This window comes from Gavia stellata, chromosome 10, assembly GCF_030936135.1.
Source record: "Gavia stellata isolate bGavSte3 chromosome 10, bGavSte3.hap2, whole genome shotgun sequence".
Taxonomy (NCBI): Eukaryota; Metazoa; Chordata; class Aves; order Gaviiformes; family Gaviidae; genus Gavia; species Gavia stellata.
In genome coordinates, this window is record NC_082603.1 from 26,507,651 (window position 1) to 26,531,889 (window position 24,239).

The following is a 24,239-nucleotide window of genomic DNA, read 5'->3' on the forward strand; positions in this document are numbered from 1 at the left end:
GGAGTCTGAAAGGCTTCCGGGCTCCATCCAAGAGGAGTATTTTGCATCATACCACCACTCCTGGCCAAATGTCAGGATTTTTGCTTCATACACAAATAGAAGGGAAGAACATGAAAGGTAACAGTGCAGGTAAGTTCCTGAACTCACTTATCTGATCAGTTATCTGATCTCTTATGAAGGTCAGAAGGATCACAGGATCCCTTCCAGCCCTCTCTCTGCAGTCATATCTTCATTTTACCTCAAGAAAGCTGAGATTACAGGAGTCTCCAGGGATTGATAAAGCAATACAGCCATAGAAGAGGGAGGTATGCTTAGTCTTCAGAGACTTAAATTGTCTTAAATCCAATGTCACACAGAGAAGTAAGGAAGTAATTCTCTATTTTTCTATGTCACCAAAAATCAACAGGAAAAAACCACACACAACTACCAAATGTGTTAAATCCATAACTTAAAGCATTTTAATAAAAACAAAGCAAAATACATTTCATAATCCATCCACTGGCACAACGTATAAAATCTTTTAAATGACAACTTTAATATTAGTCACAAAATACAGCATGTTGTATAAAAATAGCTGTATGCACACTGCTAAAACATAATGTAAAACTGCTCTGAATAGGCCATGCAAAGACATTCAGCTTTGACCTTTCAATTTCCAAGCGCTTGTTGGATCTGCTACTTCATTCCTTCTCATGCTGCTTGGGAGGGTTTTGTGCTGACACTTGGGGGCCTCCTCCTCCCCCTCTCCACCCTGCACACAGAGCCCTGGCAAAGGGTTTCAGAAATGGCTGGCAAGTTTAAGGTGCATCATGTTGGGCATCTTAGTGGCCCAGTTTTCACAGCTTACGTTTCAGAAAGTGCTCAAAATCCGTGTCCTTCTCCATGGACACCTCACCTTGGTCATGCAAATTCTTCAGCTTTTCAGCCAGTACCCTTCCAAATTACTCCTGACCTCTGGTGCACCACAGTACTAAAACTGGAAGCAAAAATCTAGACACCCAGCCCGAGATCACTGCAGGAGGCAGAATGCAACAGCTGCAGCACCATTTTTGCACAGATGTACCTCTGCATTTCATAATCCTAAATTATTCACGCACCAAAATTCACTGAAGCCTGTCCATTCACATTAAGAACTCCAGGTAACACACACAAAAGGCCTTGGAGAAATACGAGTTTACAGAAAGGAAGTTGTAACTGAGGATAGCACTAATATTGAAAAAAAACAGATACTAAATATAAACTTATATAAACAGTCTGTTATACTGTGGTTATCAGACTTAAGAATGTAACTGCCAGACATACTGGACAAGAAAACACCAAAAAAACCCCAGAGATGATATGGAGTATATTTTAGTTAAGAACAAAAATATGTCAGAAAAATTAGTAACACACATTCAGCTTTCATCCCACATGTTGACACACAATCAACAGGATATAAAAAAAAGCAACCCTGTCCTCTTCATCTCTACAAGCCTGAGCGATCCTCGCACCTTTACAGTATCATCCTCATACAACTTAAGCCCAATGAAGGTAATGGAGACAGAGATCCACCCAGTCATCACCTTCGTTTCCTGAGTCTACAGAAAGAGAGAAGGGCACTGTTGGTTGAAAACAGTCCCTGCTGCTGACACAAGCAGCAGCACCTTGCAAGATGTGCCATCACGGAGAGCAGCCATAGCCAGGGAGAGATGTGATGCTCTGCCAGGCAAAGCAAGACAGTGTTTTTTTCTGATGTTTTCAAGTTTGCATTTTAAAGCATGCTCTTCTAAGAAGAAAATAAGGAAAGCTTAGTGATTTATCACCTCAGATAATATAGCAGCAAACCCATCTTCTCCAGTTTAAAAAGATCAGTTAAATTATCTTAATGCATCAAATCTGACAAGCAAAAAACATTCCCATAAAAAGCTGTCCCCTTAAAGTTACAAGTCACATCACAAGAGCAAGCTTCTAATCAAAGTGTCAGAAGCAGAGAAGCTTTTATCAGCGCTGAAAATCCAAATAAGAACACAGGCTGATCTTGCCAATCCATAGCAGAAAAGGAGTTTAAAAGGCTTTATGGGGAACTGGCTGAAAGTCACTGTTTTTGGTGGCGTGCGTCATTGCTCTGCGCTTGGCGAGGCGGGACTTGGACGGAGGAGAAAGCTTCATGGAGCACACAGCATGGGCAACATTCTCCTGCTCTGCGTTGAGTTCATTCTCATGCTGAGACAACTGGCGGTTAAGGGCTATAGCCTCAGCAGCAAAAAGCGTCAGGTCTTTTGTGCTACTGTTCCTTTCAGGGAAAAGGAGAAAGTAGTTACAACACACACAAGGAGTCACTTCACCTGGTTACCCTCACAGCAGAATATCTATTTCCAGGCAGTTTTATTTCTCCTATCAAAACATTGACACAGCAGGCAAAGTGATCAATTAATATTTGCATCTCTCCTCACTGCGAGGACCAGCAATATATAACAAAAAACACCCTGGGATTTTGGAAACAGCCACAGTTCTAGTCCTCATTCTGCCAAGGACTTCTGATGTAAACCCAGGAAACCACCTGAGATGCCATGCTTAATTTCTACATGTTAAAAAAGGATCGGCATGTGGGGCAATACTGTTGTCTTTCTTCAGAGAACTGCAATACCACTATAATGGCACATCTGGCTTAAGGAAATGCATGTCTGATGGGAAGAACCACCTGGAATCGCCAGTGGCAGACATGGAAATAGAAACGGACATGTGTGACTCATGCTCTCTGGCATACAGAATCTGCCATCAAATCACTTTAAATGAGGCTTGCCCTGCTCACAGTTAAATTGATACTGTGATTACCACCAACTACAATAGAAGTCAGATCCAAGTCTGTGTATATGATGATTATTCACCCATCAGAATGTGGTCTCTTTGGATAACGCATGCCTTTATGCCTTTTTTCTCCCTCCTGGGCAGCAAACTGCCAAAACCATCATTATTTCCTGTCTAAGATTAGCACTGCACTGCAGGAATCCTCTCCAATGCCTTTCCCACAAACAAGCAAGATTAGATCATAAAGAAAAATCAGAGCTTTAATATTTCTGATGTTGTTAACAAAATTAGCCCTGCACATTTATTAAGTTCCACTCTCAACCAGGGATCTTGCCCCCTGATTTGTCACCTCCTATCTCTCCCCATTCTTTCAGTAATGATTCTTGGCCAAGTTTACAGACATTTAAAAAAACCCAAACCAACAAATATTACCTTTGAAGAACTTGAGGGGTAGGTAATCCCCTTTCAGGAGCCTGCTAGAAGAAGCAGTTAAGAAAAGTTAGTCACATATTAGCAGCTGGGAACCAAGCTTTCCCAAGAGAGAGTGATAAAAAACAGGCAACTCCCTCAAATCTTTACAACTAATGGATGTTGCATATAAACTAAATCACTGTGGGTTTACAAATCACTGTTGGTTTAAGAATCACGTTTCATAATCTGTCTCCCCTCACAAGAAGATACCACAGTTTGCAGGTATAAGACTAAAGCTTTGGAAGTTTTCCAGAGAGTCTACCCCTTCTTTCCTGAACTGGGAACTAAAGCAAAAGAAGACACTGCTGTTCTTTTAAAACCCGTATCTACCAGCATTCTGCATTACTGTATTAAAGAGTAACATAATAATTCGTGTACTGCAGTGCTTGGTATTCACAAGAAAGCCATTTAAAACGCATAAAGCAATAATTAAAAAAACCACAACCACTTAAAGCTTGACAGATTCATCCAAATATTTACCACACAGAGCTCCAGAATGAATGAAGCCACTGTATATCATTTAATTAATCAAGATAGGAGCACTAAAACATGCAATGTCTCTATTAAAAGTTTAAAGATAGGGAACAGCTTGTTTATCACTTTGAAAGAAGAATAACCCTTAAAAAATATGAAAAGGGATACATACTCCTTGAACCCATGAATGTTGCAAAACTTGAGCAGCACTAAGTCGTTCTTTGGCGTCACGAACCAGCAACTTTGAGATGAGATCTTTGGCCTCAGAAGATATATGTGACCAGTCCTTGTCAGGAAATTCATACTTGCCTTCCTGAATGCTCTCAAAAAGCTTGTTCTAGTAAAGGAAAATTTCTTTAATTTAAATAGCAACTGGAGTGCAACCAGAAGACTTCTCAGGTGGGATTCTTCTCACTCAATTTTATCCACCTAATGTAGTGGGTGACAACTGAAACCATTCAGTCTCCTTACAGAGTCAATGGTGAGTGACAGGCAGCTCCACAGAGTGAATCAGTGCATCCTACAATGGGCACGTTACATTGTCTGCTGATAACACCTCTCTCTCCCCCCCTGGTAACAGTGCAGCCCATGTACTCAGTTCTTAGAATAAATTCAGGCCCTGCATGGACACTCAGCTGGGGCTCAACTTTTATCTGAGGAATTGTGGCAACTACCATAAACCAGATCAAGAATTACAGAATACAGCAGGACTGAGAGATGACAGAGAGGACAAGAAGAAGCTCTGACATCTCACATCAGGAGGAAAAAAAGGCAGTTGCCAAACCTTACTTTATCATCACTCAACTTTTACATTACCACCCTCACTTCTCAGTGACAGCTTATCCTCCCAGATAACTGGCTGGGTTACAGACACAGCTCTTCACTGCTGGCATTATGACAAGTCTTACACCCTAAGTTCATGGGGCAAACTACACTCTCCCACATATGCCCAGGATATGCGCATTCACCTGGCAAACTCTGCAGACTTCTCCTCTGTCCCAGCCACAGTCTGTGCCACAGTTGCCCACAAATGGCGGGTAACCACTGAGCATGATGTACAGAATCACTCCCAGGCTCCAAAGATCACACCTCTTATCATAGAACGTGGCCTCCTCCGTAAAGACTTCAATCACTTCGGGTGCCATGTATTCTGCAGACCCACACTAGGAAACCAAATTCAATAAGTTTTCAAAGGGAAGATCAAATTAAAACATAACTCAGTTTTTTACCATTCTTCTCTCTTTACAGTAGGCAGCTTGGTCTAAAAGCAGCATCAGGGACTACTGAAGTTTACTGCCTTCACTGCAGGTCTCATTTTGTTAAGCCAAATCACAACTGCTGTATCCCTCAAAGGTTAAATGGAATTGCCAAGAGCTTTGAAACATGTTGTGAGCATACTGCATGAGAAAAGCTTAACACGTTTCAGGTGTAAGGACTACAGAGATCTAACAGAAGGCAAAGGGTTCCTACTGTTCTTTAGCAGGATCATAAGCTGTTCCATATGAACCTATGATCCTTTATACAGGGTGAAAATATTAATTTACATGGTTTAGGTTTTTAAATCTTATCCATTAGTTAATCAGGCTTTTCAGAAAGTAAACAAGTATACCATGGGAGGTGATTGCTATAACAAACTCCTGCAAAACTGTCAGATTTTTCTTTCACAGTTAATGCCAAAAGCATATCACTGTAGTTTTTCAAACTAATGTGCATTATAAAGCTACACGCTGATTACAGAGCTTGCATTGCCCCTCACTCATGGATCTTAGCTACAGAACCCAAATATGGGGAAATGAACACGAAATTAAGGTTCAAACTCAGTTCATAAGCACACAAAAAAAACCCATGAAAAGCTTCCTCATTTGATGGGGTAAGAGACAAACAGGATCAATGTGTTACTTTCTGGCCAACAGGAGAATTAACACGATGAGCTCCTGCGCTTTTGTATATTTTTTTTTTATGACTGGGAAACCAAGACAGTATTTACCACACATACACCCGCTTTAAACGAACTATCCACCACTGGGTATAGTTGCAGTAAGCCCTTCGGAAGCTCTCCTCTAGAGATAAGAAAAATTGTTTTATGGTAGAAGAAAAAAAGCATGAAGCCACAGTAGGTCTCTTACTGGCGTTGTTAATTCGGGAGTAGTTATTGGAGTACACGCACTGTTCAGCTTCACCCCACTACCAAGATCAAAGTCACATATTTTTACTGGTGATACCTAAAAACAAGGACAAAACAGTAAGAGGTCCAGAAGACTGGGACTAATGCAATATATATGAATACAGCACCACACGCAAAACCCCAGGACAAAACTCAAGTTGTTCCGCAAGAGGACTAGTGAAACCCAGTCTCTCACAGGTATAGTCCACTCCTCGCATTTGCCGCCTCTGTTGCAGTTGATCCCACATCCCCTGCATCTGACCCTACTACATTTTTTATTTGCCTAGGCAAGTGCTAGTACACATTGGGGCAGTTTGGAAGCTATACTTAATGTGACCAGCTGGCCTGTAACTGTTGCTTGTCCATCTGGGTACTGGCTCAGAATAGATGAGATGCTAAGTTGTAATTGCCATGCCCTCTCTAAGAACAGTTGGCTTTTTATCTCCTAACCAGATGCTCACATTTTTACAGCTCCCAGAAGAATTTAGTTTCATTTGGGCTTCAGTTCTATTAAATTTAGTCGAAGATCACTAATGGGTTCGAAAGTCTTCAAGAAGAAAGAGACAGAACGTGAAGGCTGCCTTTGGAAACCAAGTTAAAAATTCACTTCAGAAGGTTAAGAGACCAGAGTAGCACCTTTTCTGGAGATTCGCACAGGATGTTTTCAGGCTTCAGGTCCCTGTGAGCAATACCTAAACAAGAGTACAAATGTTCATTAGAGAAGATACTCTCCTGTTTTATTTCTCATTACCTCTCTTTATTAGAAGGTGGCATGGGAAATATTCTAGGCCTAAGTTTGCTACACAATCCCCCCTTAATATTACTGCAAATAACTGAATTTCAAAGTGTGTTTGTTAAAAGTCACTGTTGCATCCTGCTATGCCTTTATCATCCTTAAATGTACAGGAGAGTCAGTCAAGCAAATAAGAACCTGCTAACACTGGAACTTTTTGGTTTAGCCCAAATTAATTATGTTAATTAAAACCAGCTTATTAAGATGACTGACCTGGAGGAAAGTTTACTTGTGTACACAGTTTAGTCAAAAAGTTTTGTGCCTTCTGCAGTAAGGTCCTTCTTCCCAGAGGGATCAAATGGTGGTTTGCTGAACTCACACCAGCACAGACAATACCTGAGACACTCCCCCCCAAAAAACCCCCTGAGTTCCCAGGTGAAAATATCATCCCTTTAACGGTGAGGTATGTACTCATTCCTGAAGTAAAATAAAAATTAAAGGTTTTGGTTGGAGATGCAGAAGAAAAGGCTAAAGAACAACCAAAGGACTTCTACATTCATTCAACTGCTATCAGAATAGGCAAACCCAACAGGGAAATGCAGTTATCCACCTGCTGAATTCACATGCAAAGGTGGTTCTATGTTGTCAAAGCTGTTCTTCAAATGCCTAAATACACAATTTCTGGAAGTTCTCCATTTAATATGATGAAGCTTAATGGGAAGGCACAAAAAGAGAACCAAAAATCAAATCAAATGAGCAGCTTGGCTGTAATTTAACTGCACTTTAGCTTTGCTTAAAAAAATTACACTCCGAGCACACTTGATACTACTTCAGAGTATAAGAAAAACAATAGCCCACCAAATTCTACATAAGGGAGTTTCTAATGTCTCTTCTTCAGCACACTCCACAAGACAGGACTTAAAATCTAACATTAATAGCATAGCATAGCATTGATCGAAAGGAATCTGAACTTTCATAATGATGCAGTCCACAATGCTTATGCATGGAAAATGGGAAACAATGAAGATGGCCTGTGCTGACATTTACAGCAAGGCTGACAAAACTCCCAACAGTTGGCTTGGCTTGCAATGTGAAACCTAACAGCACTTTTTTGTATTATAGTTTGAATTCAAATGTCTGGTTACATAACATTTTATTTTGCAGTTGCATACAGCACAGAGAAAACAACTGCCTTTAAACACTCCTCCAGTGGATTATTAGCAATAAAGAACACATATCCCAAGTGGGTGTAAGGCAGTATTATCATCCAGCTGAGTTTTAAACTACTTCTGGTGAAAGAATTAGTTGTCCTCATTCAATTTTTTTTAAAGCATCTAGCTATAGCACTTCACCATTAAGCTGTGCAATAAAAATGCTTTAATTTCCTGTTTACTTCAGTGTTCTGTATGCTACTTACTAATTATTTTAATGTCACATAGAAGAACCATAAAGAGAACAATAAAATGAAAGGGGAGTTGTTGTAGCCAATGCTGCAAGCCATGTCCCCACTCTACCAATTCATAGCAAACAAGAAGAAAGTGGATTGCTTCTCTAAAGCAGTGTTAATGAATCACTCCTCTCTTGTTTGGGGAAAGGGGAATTAAAACTAAAAGCTGAGAGAGAACTACAGAAAGGTATTAGCTGAGTCGATGTTAAACTTCCTTGAACAGTGTTCCTAGACTTTCAGCTGTTAAGCAACCTACTATAGTACTAACACATCAAATAAGTATTTCTCCACATGTTCAGCCTAAGTTTCCTGTTCCTTATTTGCCCCATATCTCAAAGTCAAAAACTTCTAAACACAGGTGTTCAAAGAGTGCATTCTTTGCAGGTTTAAAGTTGAGTTATTGCATAGATAGGCTATGAAGATTACCAAAAATCTTAATCCAAACTAAGTTTGTTTCCACGTTCAAATTAACCTCTCATAACATAGTCACAACACATAACAAGATCCATATTCCTCAGCTTTACCACTTTTGTTATTCCCTACGCATTGCTACACTTTTCTTTTTAATGGGTTCAACCTATCGAGGTACTAACGCTGCGATTCCAACTCAAGCATATAAGCAGTCCTATGACTTACAAGTAAAGCCTACAATTAAACATTTATTGAACTGGGGCCAGTATTAAACAACTTCAAGAGCAAATGTAGATCTGCTGAGATCTACCTGGCTAATCAGAATGGCAAAATAAATGGAGATAAAAATTTATCAAAATAAATAACCAATAAACATAGCCTCTATCACATTCAACATGAACATATACTCTGGGATGACCATAATGCACACAGATATTTTGAAATGAAACAAAAGTACTCCCAAGTAGAAAAAAAAGCAGGAAAACATTTTAACGTAAAAGAACTCTCTACAAACAGAACTGCTTTTAAATCTGAGCAAATCCCTAATGAAATGAGGACATCTTCAAACAAGGACTATGGTTCATTTGTAGGTCTCTCAACCCAACAGTGGGGGTCTAAATGCAGAGACCAAAAGCTACTACAAAGAGGTCTTGAAACCAGCAGAAATTCTGGGTAAATACAGAAAAGCATCTCTGTAGACCTGAAAGAGGAGGAAATTAAAACAAGTATTAGCTCCCTTTTGGGTAACCTTCACATGGTGGCTTAGGTAACAAGAACAAGCAGATTTAACCCTAATGTTAATTCTCCCTGGATGCAGATATAACTTTTCTTCTTCAAAAGGCTATACCATCTTAACACAGCTGATTACTTAAACTACCACATTATGAAAATAATATTCTAGAGGAAAATAGTGTAAGTCACCTGGCATTGCTGTAAATCGAAATGCTAGCAAAGGCTGACTACTTACAACTAAAATGTGCTCCATAACCTGAGTGTACAACATCAACTAGTAAAGATGGAGACAGCCTTCTCTTACCTTTTGTATGAAGAAAATCCAGAGCAGAGGCAATATCTCTCACCACTTTGCTTGCTTCTCGTTCATTAAAGTGCTTCCGCTTTTGTATATGGGCTAGGATTGAACCTGTAAGAGTTAACAGGTAAAAGGGAAAACCTTACTATGAATGCTGCCTGGGCTGAGAAAAAGGCTTTGTCAGTACAAGGATAAAAATGCAACAGCCACTACCAGTCTGCCATAAAGTGAGAACTGATCTCTGTGTGAACAGGGCCAGAAGTAATTTAGAAAAGTTATTTGCAACTAACACTCTGCCCTAGTATGTTTACATGGCAGAAACTGACATGTCACAATCCCATGTCTTTATATGAAAATAGCCTCAGAAAATAATGATGAACTGGTACTAAGCATCATGAATCCATAACCTCATTTATCGTATTTTGTAACAGCCTTCCACAGCAGGCAACTTCCGTGGACCAAACAGGGGAATGACTAAGAAGAAAAAGGTACAAACGAGCATTTTCAATACTTAAAAATGCTAGAACATAATTTTCAAACACCGCAGCCCTCTAGTTTAAGCACAGCGTGAGAGGCAGTCACTTTCTACTGCCCCAGCATGACTGGTCTGTTTTCCACACACTATGAACAGTAGTACTCGTAAATAGTACTAATAAAACTCAGACATCAGCTAAGGATGTACACAGCACTTCAGCAAAACCCACCCTCGCCCAGGTCACAGGTGGCCATGTTGGAACTAACTCTCCTCATTTTGTGTAACATGACAATTGAAACTCTGTACTGAAAGTCAAGTATACATGTTTTTGGTCTCAACACCATCAAAATAGTAAGACATTCTACCTTTAAATACACAGTAAAATTCCCACTGACATCAAGATAAGGCTCATACACTGACAAGGCAAAATTTGCCCAGGGACATGAAATCTGACAAAAGGCCTCTCAAATATGAACATACTGAAGGACCGGTAGTTTGCAGGCAGAGCTCCACTGGTATCGCTTTAACAAAGGATAAAGGGAAGTTTGATTCCTTAGCTTCTTTAAGTGAATTCCATCAATCTTCTCAAAAGATTAAAAATGTCTTTAAAAAAACAAGTAAGTGTAGTCCACAGAGATCCATGCCCACTAAATAGCCTTACTACTGCCTTCCATTTTCTCACTCAGAGAGGTATATTTATAAAAGCAATCAGGCAGAAAAATTCAAGAAGTAACTGCCATTTGTTATTAGCCCCCAATACAATAAACATTTCATATCTTGGGTGATTTCATTTTTATTCTTCAGTTCTAGATGTGGGAGAAAACCTCCAATTCTCTATTAACGGTAATTCCTATTCTTATACCATCAATGCTCCTGCCAATTCCATGGTGAGGATTCACAACACCACTTTCTAGCTTGCTACACATTTCTTAACGGCACAGAGTTCAAAAGGTTTTCCTGGTATAGTTGTTCTTTACACCTTTAGAAAGTAGTAACAGTTCTTGAATGTTTCCATCCCTGTGGAAAAGACCCCAGACTTTGCAGGAAATAATACTGAGCCACCTCAAGTGCTCATTTCACTCAGCAGGTTTATTTCAGATTACCCTTCTGAATAGAGCTGGTGTTCCAAACTCTCTCAGACAAGAATTATATCAATACCGAAAACATACTGTACAGACTTTATATTCAGCCCACATAGAGGAATCCCACAAACAGAAAGAATAGCAGGGCACTCCCGCCACAGTTGTTACCACCTCTTCAGTATTAAAAGAGAAAGTATCATATAGCACCTTGCAAAATGCATTTCAGAGGGGAAAAAAAAAAAGGAGGAAAGGACTCTTAAATCATCCAAGTTCAGTATAAGCAGATGGATTTTAACACTTTCAATTATAAAATACTGTCAGGCAAGGGTATTAAACGGCTTCTGCATATCACAGTGAACTGAACACAGCTAAAATGGGAGCAGAGCTCCTTCAGTTACCACAGCTACAGGACAGCAAAGCTGAAAATGGAAAGCCCAAGTTATGCCCCAACATGGTAGGTAACATCAGTCTCTGAGACTGGAGTCACTAAGGTAAGGCTTGCATTGAAGATTAGTGTTCTCATTCTTGCCAGCCACACTACTTATATCAGAATCTGTAGTGCATCAGCTGGTCTGACCCCTAATTCCCATTATTTCTTTCTTCAAACCCACATACCTAACACTTCAAATGCTGACATTTTTCAAAGATAAAACTAGCCTTAGCCCTAATTAGCTAATGTTTTCACAGTGGTCAAGAGAGGGAAGAAGGTGTAGCATTATTACCTTCTCAGCAGCCGTGTGGGTACACTGACAACCATAGTCTCACAGTCAAAGATGGTAAAATAATGGAAGAATGTGGACATGGGAGAAAGACAAATGCAGATTCATCCCAACTGAGCCCTATTATAGCTAATTTGTCAGAGAAGTCTGTGCATTAAGAGGAACAGTGTTAAAGGAAACCACAATGAAATGATGCAATAATTTTAAAGAAAGGTAAACAAAAGCTTTTACCCAAGGAAAAAAACCAATGTCCTTCTCTTTTTTTAAAAAGTTCTGCATCTATACTGAAAGAATTCACATTCCTTGCACATATGGTTTGCTACTGAAAACCTTCTTGACCAGTGACAATAGATGATGTTCTATGGGTGGAAGTACACTCCTTTAGAAACTCAGCTTTTCTTTGACAGGTGGGCCACACTTAACTCACAGTTTTGCACAGACATGCAATTAATGTAAATTGTAATTATGCTCAATGCAGACAGATGTGAGAAAGTCCACAAAGTGCTTGATGTAGCCTTCTCATTCCCCCAGTGAGTATTAAGTGGTGGAGACAAGTGACCATACATGCTCACTTTATTGGCCCTCAAACAGCCACAAGCAGACTGCTTCACAACTGCAGCAACCCAAGGCAGAAGCAAGATGTTTTTTATAACTCCATGAGTTTCAGGAAACTAAGTCAACCCTACATCAAGGGAAAATGCTACCAGATTATAGAGATGCTGTACTAAGACTGTGCATAATACCTGACATACTGTGTGTCTGCCCTTGCCAGAAGGTACAGTGACCTACTAACTATTCCAAAGCTTCCACTTTAATAGAGCTGACATTTCCATCGCTTAACTACAGAAAGGGATTGCAAATGTATGACCAGATCCATCGATATTCAAGAATAACCATACTTCAAGCTTTGTATATTATTTCCTCTACCACTACTTTGTCTTAAAATTCTCAAGCATTTAAAACAAGCTCTTCGTTTTCTGCTTTAAAACACTGAGACAAACAGGACCAAGATGATACAATGAACAAAGGCACAGTTACTGCACAGTACCTCCTCGCAGCTTCTCAAAGACAAGGTAGTATCTTGTGTCATCTTCAAAAAATTCTATTAACTCCAAAATGTTCCTTTAAAAAAAAGGAAAAAAAAAAGAGGGGAAATAGAAGAAACAGGCACAAAGTATAAACAGAACAACAGAACAATGAAGAGTTTCAGCATGGATAATTAGGAAGTGCCAGAAGTTTTAATTAAATTAATCCAAATAAATAAGTTGCTTTGGTTGCCTATGGCATTAAAACCACAATTCCAACTCACACTGAAATTTAAGCAAGGGAAACAGGCCGAACACCAAAATCAGACAGGATTATGAAAGAGTTCTGCTACTGCTCAATTGACAGGAAGATAGCTGGTAATAGGCAGTATTTAATAATTTAGACCATTGCACTTGTGCTGAAGGCAAGAACAAAAAAAAAAAAATAATTAAATTGGCATTCTTTCTCTCTGGAAATCATAAGGCAGAACACACAGGGCTCAGAGGAGACAGTCATCTGTCAACATGACATCAAATCCAGTGCATTAGTTACCATTTTCAGACCAACTAACTCCTGTTTAGCTAGCATACAGTCTTTGCAGTGCAACACACACACCCCATGATGCCTTGACAATGTCAAACATGTATATCATGTTTTCCCTCCTTTTCAGACAGGAGTAGCAGCTTTAAAGTTGCTTCATCCTGTGGCTATGTGAAGTCAGCACACATCCAAATGAAAACTAAATTAGCTTTTGGCTGATCTCAGAGTTCCAGTGCAAAAGCAGGAAGGCTGATACAAAGAGGAGGACAAACCACACATTAAGGAAAGGAACAGCAAGACTGTTCCTCTCAACAGCAGCTGGTATCAGGTCAGCTTTTGCTGATGGTGAAATCACAGGGGAGAGTGTCAAAATGGTAATTCCTCATTTGGACAAAAGCCACACATCACTGAAGCACATTCAGGCTACATTGACCTGGTTGCTAATTGAGTTATGTGACTTTTAATTTGTAAATATTTCCCTAAATTTCACAGGTAAGAGAAGGGGAAATCCTTATTTTGAGTAGGTGAAGTCTAAATTTCAACTGGTTTTAAGGAGACTACTGCAAAGCTCCTAATCTAGCCACACAAATATTTAAGAGGCTTAAATATTTGAAAAAAAAAAACAAAATACCTTATTTAAATAAACACACACAAAACTCTATACTTACTTGTTACCCTGACACTGGTACAGCGTTTCTATTTCACGAAAAACCCGACTCCGACTATGCCCAGCATTTTTTTCAATGATCTGTGAAAAGAGTTAGAGCTCATATTTGAGAAATTACTGCAGGAACTGTGCATGTGGCCATGGAATTAGATAACTGATCTAAAGCTTGAATCTCAGGCATGCCCACCAGAGAGAAACACTCCACCTTTGTTTGTTTGTTTAATTTCTCATCTGTCATTTATTTACAGTGTCAGCAGAGCTCTGGAAGGCATTCAAAGGACAAGAGAAATAAGGACAGGAAGAGAAGAAAGGAACTAAATCCACATGTTACACAGTCACTGACCAGTTACCACAAGCTTTTTCTTGCATCATTTTAACTCTGCAATGTGCAGAAACGGATATCCTTTTGAGATCTAACAAAAATAGATTTGAGTCACATCAGACATTGAACAGTCAAAAAGATGAGATTCGTCATTTTAGGCATTTAAGTACTAAATTCACCACAAAAATCAGAGTTCAGTTCATAGTGCAAACTTCATGGAAACCCAATAATAGGACCTAACATATTAAAGAAAATATACATTCAATCTCAGAGCCCTTCTGTACCGCCATCAGAAGTCACCTTCCTTCACACACTCCTCAGACTGAAAAAGGACAAGGACAAGGCTGAGACTGAACGATGGCTACGTGAACTGAAAGCTCATGACATTACTGCAAATACTACCACCATCTGTATCCGGTATTGCTTTCTCATGTTTACAGCCAGAGTTCTCCGGTACAGAACAGGCAACCATTGACCAGTACTACATGGGGCTTGGTATCTGATCACGTCTAATTCATAATGTAGCAGTTTGTTTATTCCAGACTTTCCACAACTCTACAAAGTATACACAAAATTACAGCATCTATAGGACTAGCTTAAAATTTTTTGCCTGTAGTTTTTGCAAAAGAATCAAGCATAAAGCTTTCCTATTACTATTATTTGTTTGTAATTAAATGGGGGACTCAGGATAACCAGAAATCTGTAAATGGGCCCTAACACTTAATATAATGGTATTACAGAAGATTCACCTCTATCAAAAGAATGAGAGACAGCTTTACATGAACTAATGGCAGTAACTGATGCTCTCTGAACTTGGAGCAGCATTCTTAAAAGCTTGCATTATTTGGTAGGCCATGCTAGATAATGACTCTGCATCTTCTTTCATAAGATGACATAAAAACTGGTAGGACTGCAATCAAATCAGGACATGAGAGGAAAGTCTGCCCTGAGATCTAACCATCACACAGTCATTTACTGTTTGTGAATTCTATCTGCAGCTGATATACCAGTTCACTCTGGAGGCACAATACTTGAGACAACAGATATCTCAATCGTTATAAAGCAGGCTCTTTTCAAACATCAAAAATTTTCTAAAAGCTTTTGCTATTGCCCACTCTATTACAGGATTTCACTGAGATACTAGGAGGGAGAAGACATGTTACAGACAGAAGTGATGCTGCTGTTATTCTCTACTTACTTTTACTGCATATTCTTTCCCAGTTTGGAGGCTGACAGCACCCTGAACTTTGGCATATGCTCCCTCACCAAGAAGCTCAGCAGTCAGCTTGTACAAGTCTGCCAAAGAAATCCATCAAAAGGGACACCTTAGTGAAAGCATTTCAGTGAATAACATCAAGACAAGCTATTTATCTGATGAGCACCCCTCATATGACAGCAACTGAAAAATTCCCTTGGTAATAATGACAGAAAATAGATTTATGTAGTATTATAATAGATGTGCCAGCCTTAATTATGTCTCATTTTTCACTTCCCCACCCTTTCAAGTTCCAGGAAAATTTAAAGTAGACTTCATTCCAGCATCAACATTATAAGTTTGTTCATACAAGAAACATTTTATACCTCAACAATTGCTAGGACCTTATCCTCCTTCTCTGTCTTCATGTAAAACTCAGAACCATTTTTTTCAGGTGGAAAACATTTCACTCCTTGATCACAAAATGCCCACCATACAAAATCTACTTGCAGAGATAGTGTTTTAAGTGTAATTGAAATTTGAACGTTTAAACCTAGAAGACTTTAAGGTTTAAACCTAGAAGACTGCTACCATCTTGATTTGCAATATACCTTACAATGCTACTTGCCCATCAAGAAGTTTTATACTGGTCAGCTTTGTTGCACTGAACTGTATTTTACGTACAATGCTTCACAGTATTTGTGCTCACATCTATTAAATCAAAACATTTTGACATCAGCACTGTTAGTGCTTAAAAAAAAAAACACCACAGCTTATGAAGAGCACTCAGATTCCACCACTAAGAGAAGAAAGAGAGACTGAAGAACAAAACACTGGGGATAAAGAAAAACAGAAATATTAACTTATAATGTTCGCCAAAAAGCAATGTTTAGCTAAGAAAACTGAGAACAGCAGAGGGAAAACAGACTATTACAATTCAAAGCCTTGAAGTTGCCACCAACCTTCAAACTTCCCAGGGACATGATCTGTGGCTCTGGTTCTTTTTTTCTTTTTCCTTTTCCCACTGTCTGCTATGGGTAGAGGCTGACTGCTGACCATCTCTGTGTGGCAGAACATAAAGGTGCCTTTAACACACAATCAATTAGTTTACTTTAGGAGAAAATGAACATGCTTTTGTGTGTTTATGTTCTTAAGCTATCCAAAAGTTTTTCAGCTTGTCTTCATCGCAGACTGCCATCTCTCCCCCAAATATCAGAGGAAACCTAAAAACACAATTTAGGTGCTAATTAACAGCTCTAGGGAGATTTGATAAACAAATGTGAAAAAAGAAGAAAATAACTGTGCATCTATACTGAATCCTCCTCTCACAACACAGTAAGGCAAAGCATGGGAATAACCTTGTCAACAACCACCATGAACCACAACACGATGCATGCCGTGATGCAAGACAGAATTTACAGCCCTCACAAGGGTGCTAGTCTTTGAGCTATTCTACTGTTTTACAAGTAGATTTTTTTCAAGTCAGCTTAAGAGAATTAGCTTCCAAAACAGGAGGAAGGTGTGGGGAAATTTCAAACAACCCAGTGACACAAACAAAGCAACCACAGGAGTTAACAGGTCAAAGGAGCAATCTAGGTCAGTTTATAGTGTCAAAAGGCCAGAAAAAAAAAAACATTTTTCACAGAACCATGATGTGCCTTTCTAACCACAGATCAGTGGATAAATTATGCTCCAAAACAAGCAGTGCTTATGGCATTTAGATATTTTCTTCCTGCATTACTAGCTGTAGATATTACAAGAGCTTAGAGATAACAATTCACTGATGCAAGATAATATGGCAGAAAACCAAAACACGCATGCATATTCTTATGGAAGGCCTAAATAAAAACAGTGCCATACACTTTCTCTGCCAGAGGCTGCTTCATACAGCTAACCTATCTCCAAAAAGGTTACATGATTCCACACTATACTCAACATGAACACTTCTCCATAACACCAGTCACATCCTGCCAAGTTGGCCCTAACAGCTAAAAATCATGGCTCAAAGTCTTTAAGGCAGTAGCAAAGCACTGCTCAGACATTTGACAGCCAGGAGGATTTCTAAGTAAATTCACAATTAAAGATCTTGTACTACAGGAAAAACTAAATCCCTAGAAATAGTGTAATTATGAGAACACTGGTAATGAAAGAAGACCAAGCCCTAAAAACAACAATGACAAAAAGCCTTCTGTCAATTCTCCTTCAACAGAGAGCCTTTGTGAATAGCAGGTTTTCTGCCTTTCACTGTTTCTAAAATGCTCTTAAAACACAGGAGAAGCTCCAAGGCAGAAAATATTACACAATCTACAAATACATGAAATACTTTTTCTTTGCTTCGTTGTATTTTTCTTGTCAATATCTGTCAGTAATAGGTATTATGAGTGTCACTTAGGACTCACACCTTGTCTGAAAATTTAAGACAAGTGCTATTTTGAAAGGCCTTTCTCTTTAACAACTTACTGAAACACTTAAAAATGTATCACTCAAAGCCTCAAGACAATAGTAAATCCTCACTTTCAAGTCTTAAGCAGAATGTGTTAAGAAATCATTGTGATGGATGACATGCGAATTCTTAAATACAGTAAGAAATATAAAAGCATATATTTTACCAACTTCTGAAGCAACAGCTTCTTTTTAACTCAAACTGCACCTTGAATACTGTGTTCAGTTTTGGGCCCCTCACTAAAAGAAGGACACTGAGGTGCTGGAGCGCGTCCAGGGCGACGAAGCTGGTGAGGGGTCTGGAGCACAAGTCTTGTGAGGAGCAGCTGAGGGAACTGGGGCTGTTCAGTCTAGAGAAGAGGAGGCTGAGGGGAGACCTTATCGCTCTCTACAACTACCTGAAAGGGGGTTGCAGAGAGGTGGTTGTTGGCCTCTTCTCCCAAGTGATGAGTGACAGGACTAGAGGAAATGGCCTCAAGTTGCGCCAGGGGAGATTCAGACTCCATATTAGGAAAAATTTCTTTACTGAGAGAGTGGTAACACACTGGAATAGACTGCCCAGGGAGGTGGTGGAGTCACCCTCCCTGGAGGTATTCAAGGAGCGTGTGGACGTGGCATTGTGGGACGTGGCTTGATAGGCATGGTGGTGTGTGGTGTGGTTTTTTTGTTTGCATGGTGTTTTGGTTTTTTTTTTTGTTTTGTAATGGTTGGACTTGATGATCTTACAGGTCTTTTCCAACCTTAGTGATTCTGTGACACCCATACAGTTTTGAATTTTAACATAAGGAGAAGGCTAGCCTTTGACAGCAAGTTCCAGCTCTCCCTGATTTCAATTCAGCCTGCATTAGAAGTTATTCAGAATTGAGATCGAAATAACACCTATGAAGCTGCTCAGAGATAGAGCTGGTATGCTTGAAGGAGGTGTTTGATTTCCAGAAGGTGTCAAACAAGTCATTTTAATGACTTGACCTTCTGCAAGTCAACAAGTCATACCTAGACAGGTTCTATTCCATTTCAAATACTACAAGGTTTCAGAGCTTGTAACAGACTAAAAATTATGCAAAAAGACAGGAGACAAACCCTGCATCTTAGCACAGCTGACATATTTCTTCACAACCCTCTCCTGCACTCTACCAGTTGGCTATGATAGTTGCAGTCTGGTGTTTAATAACTCACCACATTATTTCAATTCCCTTTAGTCTGACTCAATTCCTAAATCACAGAGAACTGCTTCCTTGAAATCAGGAAGTTCACTAGTCATGTACACAGCAACCAAATTACTGAAAAGCTGATGTTTTCAACCTATAGTCTCGACCAAATTTGCTATCAGACAGGCATGAAATGTTTACTATATTAGATTCTTATTAGCCTTCCAGTCTGCTGTTTCACATCCTTGTGTAGTACACCTCTGTGAACACAGCTTGTTCTTTAAAGCTATCACAGCTTCATTCTCATTATTCACTTTGTTACAATGAACCGGTAGTTAAGTATGTATGGCATGACAAGAAAATGCCTTTAGCCCAGCCAAATGCTTTAGAGGTTTTTCAAGCTTTCAAATAAACACTTGTGTTTCCATGACCATATACCAAAGAGCTTCTGATGACACTGAAAGACAGCGTGCCTCAACCATCCGAGCAATGCTGAGGTGTTTTGCATACTGCAGGACTGCCTCTGGTGACAAGGACACTGTGGGCTCTGAGGAAGCTCACCCTGCCAGACAGAAAGCTCAGAGACCGGATGAACTGCTCTGGAGGGAAATGACCCATGGACATGTCAGGTCCAAGATGAACAGTTAACTGTTGTCATTTTAAGGTCATTTTACAATGTGGCCTGAAGAGCTGAATTCCTGCTTCCACCAAAACAACTCGTCCACCCACTTCATAATCTGTTCTGGCTGAGTGCAGGGAGGTGGGAGTAGAACACTACTTAGTGTTCAGAGCAGACTAGCCAAACCTTTGATAAAGAGCACTTCTTGCATCCCTCTCGACCATAACAGAGTCAGATTGTTCTCTGAGAGACTACTGTCTGACTAGCAGTCTGACAAAAGCTGAAGAAATAGGGAACAGTTCAAATTCTGATCTGTCCTTCTCTTCCAGTCAAGTTAGGATTATTGCTCACAGGATAATGTAACACAGCAAAATCCATACTGCACACAAAAAGAGAGCAAGTTTCTGTCTTAGCTGCAGTCTTGTTCAAGTCCTTTATTTTATTATCGTAATTCAGTGTTGAGGCAATATTTAACATACGCATTATTCAGAGCCTGTGTGGGAAGGTACAGTAACAGCCTTTCCCTTTTGCTATTGTGGCCTCTACACCTATCTTCAAAAAGATGAAAAAAAGCACTTATCGTAAAGACGACTTGCAAACAATGCCAAGTGAAGAAGAAAAGGAACAATTACTACAAGTTTCACTTCATCCAAATCTTAAATCACCCTTCATCTTGCTTCCTAACACTCCATATAAAAACATACCAAAATCCACTATCCAGACATAACTCCCCTCTCATTCTAATCTGCTTCCCAAAGGAAGGAAGGGTATTTTTAGAAAACAAGCATACACATGTACATTAAGCACTCTGAAAACACAGTACAGATGCCTTTTTCTATTAAGAAGTTACCTTGTTTGTGTGTTTGAATTCAGTGGGAGAAAGCAGTTTAATCAGAAATTCTGGGTACTACCACCTGCTTCAAAACTCGGTCTTGCTTGAGCCAGGGTGTTCTGCAGCTGAGAAGGAACACAATCACATTTACATTCAGAAATCACATAAACGTTGTTACATACATTTGGGTAGTGCCCAGAGTCTCAAGAGGTTGCAAGAACCTGTTGTGCTGGGCTCCATGTGAGGACACAGCAAGAGCACACCCCTGCATTAAAGACTTTATAACCCTTAAGTACAGAATGAAAAACACAGCATTATTTCCAGCACTCCTGTCATTTCAACTGAAGAGGAGACCCCCTTGTTACAGTCTTGCAAAAACAATGGAGGGGTTTATGGTGTTCATTAGTTCTTGTTATTATACCATTGCAGAACCATAACAAGTTTAGCTATAAAATACAGAATTACTATTAATGGACAAAAATTATAATACTCCTAACCTAGATCACACACTCTGCCAAGACAGAGCACCACAACTACAGCCACAACAGCACCAAGTTAAAGCATAGCTTGAAATTGGTCTTGAAGGCAGCCAAACAGGCTCCAACAGACCAGGAGCATGAGAAATCATCTTCCACAGCTGAAAAATCTTCTCATGAGAACAGGTACCACTAGTACTGAGTGCACTCCTAGCAAGCAGCAAACAAGGCAGTGATGTTCAGGTAACACCATCTGACGAAAAGAAGAATGAGAAGCCTCAAATAAAGCTTCTGTGGATTCACAGAGGATAGCCACAACCCGGAATTCAATACATGAAACAAACTCAAAGTTGATGTGCTGGCACAGGATGTTTTCAGGCTGCAATTACAAAAATATTACTGTCCCACAGATACTGCAAAAGCAAAGGCTTTTTATTCAGACCGAATAAAAGCCCACCGAGATCTCTGATGAGGCTTTTCTAACTGACATTTAAAAATACACTAACTGAACAACAACAAGCAGACCAGTCTGCACCTTCTGAACAGCATCCAATGCTTATTTTCAAAGCCGTTGTTTACTTGTGCAAATAGTTACCGACAGATTCAATAAAATAGTTAGGCATGAGTAAGTCCCTTGACTCCATAAGCATGACATACCTGTGACTCTCAGACTTCAGATGTAAAAGAGTGTGCTCAAAACTCAAAAACTTAAGCCACTTTTGAAGTTTCAGAAATCTGGATTTTTGGACCAAGAAGCAAAATGGAAACAGACTTCAGTCTCATCTTCCTCCCAACTCAGCTGCTTCATTGTTCTTGGACCCTCCCTTCTCCAGCAACACTTTGATTCCTGCAGACATGGCTCATAATGAAAAAGGACTCACTCAGCAGATGCAGATTCTGCCAAAACCTGCTAGTTGCAGGAAGCTCTGAATAATCAAAGCTACCTTTATAGAGTGTCTACATAGTGATTAATTTTGCTTGTAATGTTACAGATCAAGAGAAACACAATTTGAAGAGGAAGGATGCCCAATTCTTTAGGACAGCCCTGTGTCAAATCCAGAGGCAGATTATTTTAACACTTATTCCATATTGCATTAAGAATATTAATTTCAAATTGTAAGAAATTAGTATTCTTACAGGTCATTCATCTTTACAGTAGTTTGCCTTAATTCATTCTTACCTGTCAAGAGTTACCTTCTCATCCCACCTACAAGAAAACTTTTAGCATAATTTAATTCATTAATCTGAATTATCCATGAAGAAAGAGAAATTTCAAAACATTCCAACATCCTCCCAGTAAGATGCAGGAGTATTAACATTTTAAAATGAACACCCGAAATTCTGCAGGAAGCCCTAGCAATCTGATTTCATGAAAGAGCAAGTGTGAGAAAAATTATCAATTCTGCCTTATCATAGGCATTACTGTAACACCTACACAGTATAACGATCCTTCTAAAATTCTTCACTCTGTAGAAAAGGTTACAGCAACCCTTTACCTCTCTACTTCTCTCTGTGATTCCCTTCTGTCACACTTTCAGAAGACCAAAGTCACCTTATCTTCTGTGTACGCAAGTTGCAGAGTCTAACTTTTCATACTCTCAGCTACCCACTTCCCTCGCAAACTAAGCATGGGGTTTCTGAGGTTCTGAGTCAAGCCCTCCAGCAATGGGTGGATCTCACTTTGCAGAATAGCACATAAAGCTATTTCAAATAGATTCCTCCCACCCCAATTTATTACTTCACCATGATTACTACTGAGGAAACAGGGTGAACCTTAATGGAGAGGAGAGCACAGAGCATTCCTTTCCCTCTCCTCTTGGGAGAAAATAGCGTGTTTTAGCACACATGCTGTAGACATGAGATCTTCTGCTGACGTCTGCCTATGTTTACATAGACACACATGCATTTCTTTAAAAGTATTAGTTATCATTCAGAATGACAGCAGAAGAGCTGTTATCATCCCCACTGGAAAGACAAAGGCAAACAAGACAAGGTGCTGACCCTGCTATGAGTTAACAAGTAAGGATAACAAATGAGACTGAAAGTGGCTTAAAAACACACAGTAATCTTTTTAATTTCTTGTTCTAGGACAACAGGCCTCTGATGCAGCAACACGGATGAGAGGACATAGTAGGGTGTATTTCACGGGGCTAACAAATACATGTGAATGGTAAGCCTTGTCGGGAGCAACATGGCATACACAGGGGTTATTGCACTAAGGACCATCTTCCCTCCTTCCATGTACAGCAGTACAGCCAAACAAGATATTTAATGCTACTGACCATGGACAGAGAATTCATATTTAAGAGCTTCCATCACAGTGCAGTAGGAACTTAGCTGCAAAATTATTTTAAACTCCAGATCACACATATTCTAAATGAGAAAAGTCCTTGCAATAGTACTTTCACTCAACTACTCAAAGCTTCTCTAACCCCTAGAGAACTTTTAAATTAAGGAGATAAAAAAGGCAAGTAAGTTCTGAGGGCCACTTACTAAACAGTAAGCTGCTTACTCTCTTCTACATCTGATGGCATCAACAACTCTCAGAAGACTGTCTCTGCATCGCCAATTAGCTCCTCTAACCCCACTCAGCTCCTTGCTAGTTTTCAATTCTAAGCCAAAGAGAAAAACTTCTTAGAAGACAACTTTTAATTTCATACCGACACAAGATAAGCATTTCCTGCACTTACTCCACACCCCACAAATGATCAGATAACGACATTTGTCACTGGAAAAAAAGCCACACAACATACTCTCATATTAGCAAGCAGCCTTGTTTGGAGAGGCTAATCTAACTAAATGTGTTTTTAAAGTTTGAAGCAAGACTGATTTTTCTTCCTTCTCCCCTCCTCTTTACTTTCAACTCTAAAATTAATAGTCATTAAACTCCACTGCATTTTTACATTTGATGCCACATAAAATTTGTACCAGTGTTTTAACGTTTGTTACCACGAAGGTACTGGAAGGTGTAAGGAAATTCCTCATAGCAGTGAATACCTTTTTTGAAAGCATTAGGGTGTACTGATACAGCATTCATACCATGAAATACCGTCATGATGGACAATACTCAACGTTAAGGAACTTTCCAAGGCACCCAAATCCACTTTACCTGGAAGGGTGCCAATATCAAAAGCAATTACCTTTAGAACTGCAGTGGAAGAGGTTCAGCTCCACAAGTG

General features: G+C 39.5%; 1 protein-coding gene across 4 annotated transcripts; it reads right to left on the reverse strand.

Annotated features, from left to right (window-relative positions):
- Positions 1 to 441: 441 nt before the first annotated feature.
- Positions 442 to 24,239, reverse strand: MKNK1 (MAPK interacting serine/threonine kinase 1). Of its 4 annotated transcripts, none has more exons than XM_059821707.1 (13): positions 24,201 to 24,239; positions 20,603 to 20,709; positions 16,506 to 16,604; positions 15,547 to 15,644; positions 14,028 to 14,107; positions 12,842 to 12,915; positions 9,524 to 9,628; positions 6,533 to 6,588; positions 5,859 to 5,954; positions 4,701 to 4,895; positions 3,905 to 4,069; positions 3,220 to 3,260; positions 442 to 2,272 (listed from the first exon to the last, which is right to left on the reverse strand). In XM_059821707.1, the coding sequence occupies exons 3-13, from the start codon at positions 16,600 to 16,602 to the stop codon at positions 2,044 to 2,046; spliced, it is 1,236 nt and encodes a 411-aa protein (XP_059677690.1). In that variant the 5' UTR covers positions 16,603 to 16,604; positions 20,603 to 20,709; positions 24,201 to 24,239; the 3' UTR covers positions 442 to 2,043. The 4 variants fall into 4 exon arrangements, with proteins under 4 accessions (XP_059677690.1, XP_059677688.1, XP_059677691.1 ...); XM_059821705.1 differs by having other exon boundaries at positions 3,220 to 3,263; XM_059821708.1 differs by lacking the exon at positions 5,859 to 5,954 and having other exon boundaries at positions 3,220 to 3,263.

Excerpts from the sequence above, each read along its gene's own strand:
- MKNK1 (XM_009814324.2), bottom strand. The coding sequence starts at position 16,620 with ATGTTCTGCCACACAGAGATGGTCAGCAGTCAGCCTCTACCCATAGCA. Across the intron at positions 6,589-9,523 it reads GGATTTTCTTCATACAAAAG|GTATTGCTCACAGGGACCTG; the intron begins GTAAGAGAAGGC and ends ACTCTTGTTTAG. Across the intron at positions 3,264-3,904 it reads AACATTCATGGGTTCAAGGA|CAGGCTCCTGAAAGGGGATT; the intron begins GTATGTATCCCT and ends TGCTTCTTCTAG.